At 38.8% G+C, this 12,291-nt stretch overlaps 1 protein-coding gene across 1 annotated transcript; it reads left to right on the forward strand.

Annotated features, from left to right (window-relative positions):
* The first annotated feature begins 483 nt into the window (after positions 1-483).
* Positions 484-1,352, forward strand: ptf1a (pancreas associated transcription factor 1a). The gene is made up of 2 exons (XM_057856506.1): positions 484-1,069; positions 1,150-1,352. Exons 1-2 carry the CDS (start codon positions 484-486, stop codon positions 1,350-1,352), a joined length of 789 nt encoding a protein of 262 aa, XP_057712489.1.
* The last annotated feature ends 10,939 nt before the right edge of the window (positions 1,353-12,291 follow it).

Here is a 12,291-nt window from a genome sequence, read left to right on the forward strand (position 1 = left end):
CTGAAGTCATTATATAATGCAAATACGGTTAAGCTTAAAAGTTGGTGCGGGGACAATTTGAGCATCCTGAAAATTTGCTAGTGTTAAATCCCTAATGTCCCTATATGCAAACCTACGCCCTTGCTCCAGACGTCCAGTCAATTAAGTACAAATGGATTGGACATCTATTCTCGTCAATAGCGGAGAAACGTGGTCCTCCAAAACCAAAGTGATTTTGACAGCACTGGTCCTGATTTGTCGGGCCTTAGCATAGGGAGTGGGCGTGTCTGCTCAGCGGATAATCCCGAGGTGCGCTATACGCGGACGGAGCTGTGATTGGTTGGCGCTCCGAGCGAGCGGCACGCGACCGTGAATGTCGCTATAAAGGCTCCTCGCGTGCGCGGTTCTCCTTCATGCAAAAGTTCAGCGCCGACTCGCGCGGTCCACCGAGTCAACAAAAGAAGCAACAAAGTCTCATTGTTTCTGTGTCCTGCAACGACAAATATGGACGGCGTGCTGGACCCATTCACGGCACTCGACTCTTTCTCCTCCCCTCCTTATTTCAACGACGACGACTTTTTCACAGACCAGTCCTCGCGGGACGGCAACCTGGACGCGGACGACTTGTTGGACGATGACGTGGATTTCTTCAGCAGTCATTTTGCAGACTATTACAGCAAGGAGAGCGCTTGCGGCCGAGCAGATGCCGGCGACTACGACGCGGGCAACTTGTCCTTCTCGTCCTCCTCGTCGAGCTTCTCCTGCGCGGAGCTGTCTCCTCACGGCGGGCCTCTGCTTAAAAGGCGGCGGAGGATGAGGTCGGACACGGAGATGCAACAGCTGAGGCAGGCGGCCAACATCAGGGAGAGGCGGAGGATGCAGTCCATCAATGACGCCTTCGAAGGGCTGCGCTCTCACATCCCGACGTTGCCTTACGAGAAAAGACTGTCCAAAGTGGACACTCTGCGCCTGGCCATCGGCTACATTAACTTTTTGGCCGAATTGGTGCAGTCGGACCTGCCGATTCGGAACTCTGGCAGCGACGCGCACGTGCAGCCAAAGAAAGTCATCATATGCCATAGAGGAACAAGTAAGTTCTCCTGCACTCTCGGTGATCTTTTTTTGTTAAAAATGCCGACTCTTTCTCTAACATATCTTTTTCACTTGTAGGGTCCCCCTCTCCGAGCGACCCCGACTTTGGTCTACCCCCTCTTGCCGGTCATTCGTTATCCTGGTCGGATGAGAAGCAACTAAGGGAACAAAACATTATCCGAACAGCCAAAGTCTGGACACCGGAGGACCCCCGAAAACTGCACAACAAATCGGTCCTCACAGATATAGAAAACGAACCTCCTTTTGGCCTGGTGGCCTGAACAAAGAAGTGGATCATTCGTTGTCAAAACTCTTGTGTATATATTCTTACCTCACTTCATTTTTGTGTGTGTTAAACTCAGGCTACTGGCAATCATGTATTTAATGTTTGTAATAATATATGTTGTAATTTAATCGCAAAGAATAAGATATTTATTTTTTATATTGATGATTATTTTTCTATTCACAATAAATCAAAAGAATGACGACGTCTGTTGTTTTTGTGTTGACATATTAACAAATATTTCGCATTGAAAACCTGTACTTCAATGTATTCAATATAGCAAAATAATTGAAATTATTATCATAAATTGTTATCCTTATTTATTTATTTATTTTTAAATGCCACAAGGGAAATGAATTTTAGCTGAAGTGCATTTCAACAAATGACAACTGCAAGCAACAAATTCTTGCAGATTTTAACACACACACAAAACATGAAACATAATATTTATGCAAGAACCTTATTTGAGGTGGTTACACACAAATGCTTTAACTATTAAGTTAGGTAGTTAAAGGAAAAATGCCTAAATGATTTAAATAAAACAATAAGATACTTGTTAAGCATTACCTATTGAAACCTTTCAAATTAAAATGTGTAACCACCTTTTGTTTTCTTACAATAGGAGTGTGCATTTTAAATATATGATAATGTTAATACTGTATTCTGGATTAGTGGGGGACTCTACAGTGCAGAAAATGTGCCTAAATGGCATTTATACCCTACTACAAACCTTAGAAGTCAGGCTCACAATTATGCTTTTTTTTTTCAACTAAACACACTCCAGCTACAGTGGTATGAAAAAGTGTCTGAACTTTTTAGAATTTCTCACATTTCTGCATAAAATCATCATTAAATGTGATCTGATCTTTGTCAAAATCACACAGATGAAAAAAGGGTTTCTGCTTTAACTGAACCCACCCAAACATTTATAAATTTTCATATTTTAATGAGGATAGTATGCAAACAATGACATAAGGGGGAGAAATAAGTAAGTGAATTAGGGCTGCAGCTATCGATTATTTTAGTAGTCGATTAAGCGATGAACTAGTTAGTTCAGATAATTGAGTAATCGGATAAGGAACATGAACAATTAAAATACTTGAGCTGAGCCTCAAACGGCATGAAAAAATCTATGTACAACAAAAGAACAATTGGCTAACTTGCATAGCAAAAGTCCGCTAGCTTAAATGCTATAAAACGCTATAAAAGTTTTTTGTTTTTTTTTACACTGCTCTTAACAAATGCTTCAGACAAATTCCCACAAAACAAAAACAAAAAACGGCTAAATATACCTATACTAAATTATGAATGCATTAAAAAAAACATTAGCTCAAACAAAAACTTGGCTTATGTTGGTCTTAACATGGAGCAGCTCGACTCAGTCATGAGAAATGAGGTAGACTCGAAGGCATTGCATCCACCCAAATCAATCAAACTAAATGCAAACACTTTCAAAACAAACCATGAGAACGCCACTTTAATAAATGAATACTCGAAGCAGCAAAATTTAATTCAAATCATTTTTTCTCATCGAATAATCCAGTTAATCGATTAATTGTTGCACCACAACAGTGAACCACGCCCCTTTTGCAGCAATAACTTCAACCAGATGCTTCCTCTAGCTGCAGATCAGTCTGGCACATGGATCAGGACTAATCTTGGCCCATTCTTCTCTACAAAACTACTGTAGTTCAGTTAGATTCCTGGGATGTCTGGCATGAATCACTGTCTTTAGGTCATGCCGCACCATCTCAATGGGGTTCAAGTCTGTACTTTGACTTGCCCACTCCAGAACGTGTATTTTGCTCTTCTGAAACCATTGTGAAGTTGATTTACTACTGTTTTTTTGGATCATTGTCTTGTTGAAACATCCATCCTCTTTTTAGCTTCAACTGTTTGACTGACGGCCTCAGGTTTTCCTGCAAAACATCCTGATAAACTTTTGAATTCATGCTTCCATTAATCATTGCAAGTTGTCCAGGCTCTGAGGTAGCAAAACAACCTCAAATCATGATGCTCCCTCCACCAAGCTTCACGGTGGGGATGAGGTGTTTATGTTGGTGAGCTGTTCCATTTTTCGTTTTGTGTTACTCCCAAACAAAATATTTTGCCAAAACTTCTGTGGAGTGTCCAAGTGGCTTTTTGTGAACATTAAACGAGTAACAATGTTTTTTTTGGACAGCGGTGGCTCCCTCCGTGGAGTCCGCCCATGAGCACCATTCTTGGCCATACTTTTACATATAGTTGATGTGTGCATGGAGATATTGGACTGTGCTAGTGATTTTTGTAAGTCTTTAGCAGACACTCTAGGGTTCTTTTTTTACCTCTCTGAGTATTCTGCTCTGAACTTTGGTGGACGGCCACTCCTTGGGAGAGAAGCAACGGTGCGAAACGCTATAGACTTCTCTGACTGTCGATGATCAGATTACATTTGATGGTGATTTTATGCAGAAATGTGAGAAATTCCGAAATGTTCAGATACTTTTTCATACCACTATATTTACAGGCAACACTACTTATAGTCGTGGTGTCACTTCACAACTTTTTGCGCCTGCTTTGTTTTCTGATACGTGCACTTAAACTGGGTGTGGCTGCTAGTACCTTTAACTCTGCTAGGGGTGTCTGTGTTCAACTCACTTGATGGTGTAGATAATGTAAATACACAATAGAAAACCACCTATTTTAAAGTTACGTTACGAATATATTAAGCAATGGTTTAATTCACCCTCTTATATGATAAATAGAACAATTAATGGATTCAGTAATTTGAAAAAACACAATGCTAATGAGTATATACAATGAGCTATTTCAAAGTTAAAATAGTGCATGTGCATTTTTGGAGTGCATTAAAGAGCAAGTGACTATTTTCAGTCATTGAAAAAATGAGGCCCATAAAAACCACATTTTAAAATGTTTTTTTTTTTAAATACATAAAAACTGAAATACGCTTGAGTTGATAAATAATACATACGGAATTAATAAGAAAGTTAAAAAATAACAAAAATGAATATTTTCAATAAATAATTAGAATAATTGCAGTTCTTTTTATTCAAGCTTTTTTTTTTTATATATATAAAAATGAAATTCGTGGGTAAGAGAATATACTCTTTTTCTTTTCTTCTTTTTTTTAATTGAACAAAAAACCTCACTGTCTACCATTGAATTAAATTAGTGCCACTTAAGCGTTTTTAAAAATCATAATTCGTGCATAACAAGGTTAATTCATAACTGCATTTAAAAAAAAATCAATGAAATAACATCCAAAAATAATCACTATAAAAATAATCATTGATAAAAACAAATTTGTTCCCCAAATGATAATATTGTTATTATTGCGACGCCCCTCCCCTGTAGTTAAAAAGGATTACACGTTTTACACCGTCAATGGCAGCCAACAAGTTCCACGGTGGTATATGCAAAAATGCGAGTGGGGGGCCACGCTCACACCCGCAACAGCTGAAGGTGTTTCATATGGTGGTCCTGCTTGCATGGGAGGGAGATAGGCTAGCTGTTGAATGAATGCAGGTGCTACCCGGACAGATTTTCCCGTCGTTTAGAGGCTCAACTCGGGCCACCCCCGCCATGCATGTGCATACACATGCAGATGCAGCCCCGCAACGCTATATATGAACCTTGTTGCATGAGCCAAACCAGCAAATCTCTGCTGCTGATGCTGACGTGGAGCGCAAAGTAAATTGACTCAGGTTGGTAATCATTTTCTTTATGTTACAGTACTTTGAGTTTCGTCACAGCGAAACCTTGATTGTTCGTTCAACGCGACGGGAGCATGTAATCCGATTACATGAGGCATTAGAAAGTCAGATGTTCACTCGTAGGCTCCCAAGACGGGCAGATCTAAAAGTGAACGGTTTCATTAACTTTGGCTCGAAACAAAAGATTTCCAGAGTTTTACTGCATGCTTTAAATTATCTGATGCCACTGACGGTGAGAGACGTCCAAATTATTTTGACTTGGAAGGTTGGCTCTGTTTCAGGCAATTTTGAAGTGGAAAAAATGCAATGAGTAACAAAGCAGCTGGGAGTAAGAAATACGTTACTATTTCAGATAGTATTATGTAAAGTGCAATATATGACTGTTCTGTGTAACAACCCAACAACACATTTGGCATATATTACTACTTAAAACAATAACACATCAACATAATTTCTATAGTTTTAAGTGCATTAATTCATAGGGAACCAATGACAGAGATAGACGTCCAAACTATTTTGACTTGAAGGGCTAGAAGCGATCAAATCATCAAGACAGGAATGTTTATTATTATTATATATTATTTTTATTGATTATGATTATTAGTTTTGCATTTGCCACTGTGGAAACAGCCGGGGGCATGAATGGCTATGTAAATTTATTGATATTTATTATTTACCTATGGTGGAGACTGTAGGGGGCCACTGGGGGAACACTTTACCTTTATCTTGCTCTAAACATTATAAAGGAGGGGGCATAAATGTCTATGTTTATGCAAGCTTATTCACATTTATTATTGATTTATAGTGGGGGTGTGCGTGGGGGATGGCACTGGTGACACTTTACCTTTATCCTGCTCTGCACCAAGCACTTTTAATGGGTACTGACTACGTTGTGGTTGTTGTAACTCCAATCTGAATTTCGCAGTTATCCTGACAATGACAAATAAACTCTGAATCTGTTTAAATTCAACATAAAGTTACGTGAAAACATTTGAAGTACATTTCTGTCTTATCACAAAGCCACATGAGGCGTGGCAATACGACTGGTATTTCAAAAATGACAAATTATGGTTAACTTGCATATGAAATTCAGGTTGATTTCTATTTTAAATCCACTCAAATAAAGCAATGATTGTATAATGTGTTTTCCATATCTTACCCAATACAAAATAAAAGTTTGGTTTTATTTAGGTTCAGCTACCCAAATGACAATAAAATGAGCTTTATTGGGGGCAATAATGGTTTTTATTCAATTTAATGTTATCAATTTTGTTTCTCTAAACATTTGACCAATTTATACATCTATTTATTTATGTCAAAATACTATTGACACACTAATAAAATAATTATTGTTAGTGAGATATAATTTAAAAGTTATTTTGTTAAATGACCAACAATAATAACTTGCCTCATAAAAATATATATATACTATGCACTTAAAAACATGCACACGCAATTCTAACTTTTAGGTGTTTTCATTGTATATTCACATTAGTTTTGTGTTTTTACAAATTACTGAATCCATTGTTGTATTTATCATTGAAGAGTCAATTAAAAGACACATGAATAAGCATTGCTTAATATATACGTAACGTGATTTTAACTTTTAAATAGGTGTTTTTCATCGTTTATATACACATTAGCTGTGTGTTTTTGGATATTACTGAATCAACTGTTGTATTAATTATGTAAGAGTGTCAATTAAAACACTTATGAAAAAACATTGCTTAAAGCAACACTAGGTAACTTTTCAACCTTCATAAAATATTTTGATGACATTTATGTCATGTCAGCTGACAATTAGCTGAATAACACCTCTTTGATATCTTGAGAGGGTCTGTATTACTTTCACTAGCACTAATTAATTTCGAGGAGGGTGGCAGGCAGATTCTCCTACATATGATTTTAAAATTAAGAGTTTTCTAGTAAAAGATTGTCTAAAGAAGTTGTAAAGCAATGAAACAAACAACAAAAATGAATGAAATGAACAAATAAAAGACATTTTTATAATGGGTCAAAATTATTTTTCGAACAGATCATGTGACAAGCACCCTAGACGGTCATTTGCTTTGCTTAGCCAAAACCACCCGAGGACCGAAGAGTCAAGATGGATAAATGTATTTTTTTTTTAAACCTAAGCTTTCAAAAGCGACAACTACTGAGCAAGAACCAAGGATTGAAAATGTGGACCATGAAACGCCAGAGTGCATCGCCAAAATGGTGAGCGGAATTGTAATTTGCCCTATTAAAGACGCTAAATGTACAACAGAGCCACCGCCGGTGTCTTGCCAATGTAGTTACTCCTGTCAAAAATTGTATCCCCTGGCCCCGAAAGCGCACACCCACACATTAATTATCAGTTATGTCAATTTGAACAATTAAGTGAAGCCAGAAAAGAACCACAGTTATGATATTTTGGACATCGACGTTTACTAAATTGAAGAATCTCCATACAGGACTTGAATTACAATAATAACAGTTATAACTCGTCCTAGGAGCAAAACAGTAAAAACATTGCTTTTTTTACGTTCAGTACATATGTTATGCTATATGATAGAAAGTTGACATTTTTTTGATGGATGGGCCATGTTTTAAAATCTCGTCGATAACTACATCACCAAAACACGGAAATCCAGCAAATCAGTGCAGCGCAGTGGCTCCGCCCGGAGGATACAATTTTTGACGGGGGTAACTACATTGGCACGGCACCAGCAGGCGTAACATATTCAATGGATGATGATCTTGGCAAAAAGTATCGCTGTCCTAAGCAGCCTGATTTAGAATTCCACTCAAGAATTATGGGAAACAAAAAACGCTCATTTTCAAATTATTATTATAAATATTCTTGTGAGTTAATTTTATTGCTGGCACTGCGTTTCGGGGTTATCAACATATTGTGCCCTCCTGCCCCAAAAGTCAAACTTCCTTAAGGCAAAATACTACCGCTTTTGTCCACTAGCGTCGCTAAAATTGACCAAAATGGAAAAGTTACCAAGTGTTTCTTTAAAGCAGTTGTGTGTAACCACTTTAAATAAGGTTATTGCATAAATACTACAATGGTATGAAAAAGTATCTGAACTTTTTGGAATTTCTCACATTTCTGCATAAAATCATCAAATGTGAGCTGACCTTTTTCAAAATCACACAGATGAAAAAAGTGTCTGCTTTAACTGAAACCACCCAAACATTTATAAATTTTCATATTTTAATGAGGATAGCATGCAAACAATAACAGAAGGGGGAAAAATAAGTAAGTGAACCATCACATTTAATATTTTGCCCCCCCCCCCCCACCCTTTTACAGCAATAACCTCAACCAGACACTTCCTGTAGCTGCAGATCAGTCTGGCACATGGATCAGGACTAATCTTGGACCGTTCTTCTCTGCAAAACTGCTGTAGTTCAGTCAGATTCCTGGGATGTCTGGCATGAATCGCAGTCTTTAGGTCATGCCACAGCATCTCAATGGGGTTCAAGTCTGGACTGTGACTTGGCCACTCCAGAACACGTATTTTGTTCTTCTGAAACCATTCTGAAGTTGATTTACTTCTGTGTTGTAGCAGCATCCATCCACTTTTCAGCTTCAACTGTCTGACTGACGGCCTGAGGTTTTCCTGCAAAATTTTTGAATTCATTCTTCCATTTATGATTACAAGTAGTCCAGGCCCTGAGGCAGCAAAACGGCCCCAAATCATGATGCTCCCGTCACCATGCTTCACGGTGGGGATGAGGGGGTGATGTTGGTGAGCTGTTCCATTTTTACTCCACACTGTGCTACTCCCAAACAATTCAACTTTTGTTTCATCAGTCCACAAAATATTTTGCCAAAACTTCTGTGGAGTGTCCAAGTGCCTTTTTAAAACATTAAACAAGCAACAATGATTTTTCTAGACAGCAGTGGCTTGCTCCATGCAGTCCTCCCATGAACACCATTCTTCGCCATAGATTTATATATAGTTGATGTGTGCTCAGAGATATTGGACTGTGCCAGTGATTTCTGTAAGTCTTTAGCAGACACTCTAGGGTTCTTTTTTACCTCTCTGAGCATTCTGCACTGAACTCTTGGCATCATCTTTTGTGGACAGCCACTCCTTGGGAGAGAAGCAACGGTACCAAACTCTAGACAACTTCTCTGACTCTCAATTGATGAACATCCAGAGTTTTAGAGAGGGTTTTATAACCTTTCCCAGCTTTATACAAATCAACGAACCTTGATCGCAGATTTTCAGGTAGCTCTTTTGACCGTGCCATGCAGAGGTTGCGCTGGACTTTTTCGTTGTCTGTCATTTTGACTGACAGGGTCATAAAAATCCGGCCATTATCTATTTTTACCCGTCACTTAAATTTTTAAAATGATAATAATGACACATTCAATAATATTTAGTTTTCATTCATCTTTAATTAATATTCTGTCCGAACAAGCTTAACAGAGAATCCACACCGCGCCATCACACATCAAGCAGCTGTGCGTTATTAGCGCCTAGCTTGCCTTGAACACGGCTTTTTAGGAAGGGTCGGACTTGACAACAGTCATAAAAAAAAAAAAAAAATTTTTTTTAAGTGTTTGAGGATAAGCCTGAGAATGATCGGTTTTCTCTCCGCTCCATATAAGCAATATTTCACCATTGCTTACACGGCCGAGAGTCGGGGCAAACTGCTCGTATGTGTGTGTGACATGCACGAACAGTGCGTGGATGCTATCGATCCATATACTTTGAATATAAGCCTATACAGGGATTATTTATGCCTGTTATTTGTGTCCTCTTTTTATAAGCAAAATATGATATCCCTGGAATGACTGATGACAGCCAGCATGTGTGATTGTATGGTCATTTGTTTTGATGCTTCTACAGGCATATATATAATCCCCATTTAGGCTTATATTCAAAGTATATGGATCAATAGCATGCACGCACTGTTCGTGCATGGCACACACACATATGGGCAGTTTGCCCCGACTCTCGGCCGTGTAAGCAATGTTGAAATATTGCTTATATGCAGCAGAGAGAAAACCGATCATTCTCAGGCTTATCCTCAAACCTATTTTTATTTTTTTATGACTGTTGTCAAGTCTGACCCTTCCTAAAAAGCGTGTTCAAGGCAAGCTAGGCACTAATAACGTAAGCTGCATCGCTACCGTAGCTACCGTACCGTCTCTCGCTTTTTGATGACGTAATTGCTGCATTAAATCCGATTTGCGGGACTGGACAGTACAGACCGCCGCGACAGTCTAGAAAAATGTGACCCAGATCGGATTTCAAACGGTCCCTTTCTATGCGACTTGTCACGTTCAGACCTTCAAGTTAATGCCTCACTCGAGTCGGAAAAACACGAAAAAATCGGATTCGTGCATTAAGACCTGTAGTATGAATGTAGCCTTAGTTCGGACACTCAGTTGCCTTGACATTTTTCTGAGTAAGGCCAACGACGTCATGCATCAAGAGAGACAATAGCTAATTAATATGCTCACTCGCCACCCTGTGGTCTGGGGTGTGAATTGCAACCTGTCAAAATGACAGATGGACTTCATTTTTTTCTGTCACTGATTTAAAAAACTGGTCAACGACGGAAAATATTCGGTTAACGTGACCCCTGGTGCCATGATGCACATCAGACAATGCTTCTCATCAAGGTGTGTGTTTTATAGTGGGCAGGGCAGCTTTAACCCCTTAATGCCTGCAACATGAAGCAATTGTCAGAGAATCCCAAAACTTAAAAAATAAGGTCCTAACTTTTTTCAAATTTGTAGAAAAAAAAAATCAAAATGAATATGTGTAATAAGCGCTCAAATATCTATAACCCTAGCTAAATCCAGATTTTTTTTTCTCATGGAACCTGCAGATGCATGTTTTGACTTGCATCCATCTTTTTTTTTTTTTTAATTTCAAAATTCTTAATTAGTCACAAAATAATGAAATTCTGAGTGTATCAAATGTGATACACTAGGCTAGAAGGGGTGAAACCACTCATCAGTGATTGGGCACACACCTGACTTAAATTGTTTGGTAAAAATTGGTCTTAATTGCTCTTTAAGTCTCCTTAGGCAGAGGATTCACTTAGTTATTTTTTTCCCCCTTCTGTCATTGTTTGCATGTTATCCTCATTAAAATATGAAAACCTATAACTGTTTGGGTGCATGTTTTATTTAAAGCAGACACTGTTTTTACATCTGTTTGATTTTGACGAAAATCAGAGCCCATTTGATGGTCATTTTATGCAGAAATGGGGGAAATTCCAAAAGGCGGATACTTTTTCATACCACTGTATGTTTCAGTTTTTTTGTGTAACCATGGTTACACGTTTTGCATGTAAAAGGTTTGACTAGGAATTGCTTAACTTGTTCAATTAGTTTACTCAGTCTTACTTAAATAATTCAGGCATTTTTCATTTAACTACATAATTTAATAGTTACTTAAAGTGCGTATGACACCAAAAAGCTAATTTATCTCATATTTCACGCGGTGTTTTATGCTCCTGAATGAAATGGACCGCTTGGATGATTGTGGAAGCGATCGTTTTATATATTCAATTTTTGAATCCCGCACCATGAAAACTAGTGACTTCCGGCTTCAGTCTCGGGTTTGGGATGAATGCGAATGTGACGTCACCCGGCTCAGCGTCTCACAATACAGCATTGCTTTATAGCATGCAGATGGACTGCGGATTCAGCTGATTTTGCAGAATAATTTGTTTATTTTTCGCTTCACGCCAGCCAAAAGGCTGCAGTAAATTGTTGCTGCACCAGGGAGAGGCGTGTGAGCCTTTTTGGGTTTCAAAAGGTTGTGTGAGTGAGTAACCAAACAAAGTGAGTAAACATCGTATTTTGGATTATGTCAAATACTGGGATCATGGCACACATTTTAATACGGAGGTGGCTTGCTTTTTGTGGCTGACTGTTCACCGAAAATACCACTCAGCCGACGACCGGCGGCTTTTCGCCCCCCTAACCGGGAGAGTGCTATACTCGGCTTATTGCCCTCTTCGTGTGCCCGCTGTTCTGTCAAATTTGCTCGCTGCTGGGCGGTTTGCCGATCGGCGAAGCCAATGGGCAACCCCTCTGCTGTGTGATATGATCCAAGCTAGTTTTGTGTGATTTTTCGATTCAAAAAGCAAAAATAAGACTTTGAGACGTACTCGGTTCGAGTTGGAATGTCAGCTAGCTGTCACTTCTCTTGGTTTATTTACATTCTCTGAAGCCGGGGCAGGGAAATGACAAAAGCCCCA

This window comes from Corythoichthys intestinalis, chromosome 14 (genome assembly GCF_030265065.1).
Source record: "Corythoichthys intestinalis isolate RoL2023-P3 chromosome 14, ASM3026506v1, whole genome shotgun sequence".
Lineage (NCBI taxonomy): Eukaryota > Metazoa > Chordata > Actinopteri > Syngnathiformes > Syngnathidae > Corythoichthys > Corythoichthys intestinalis.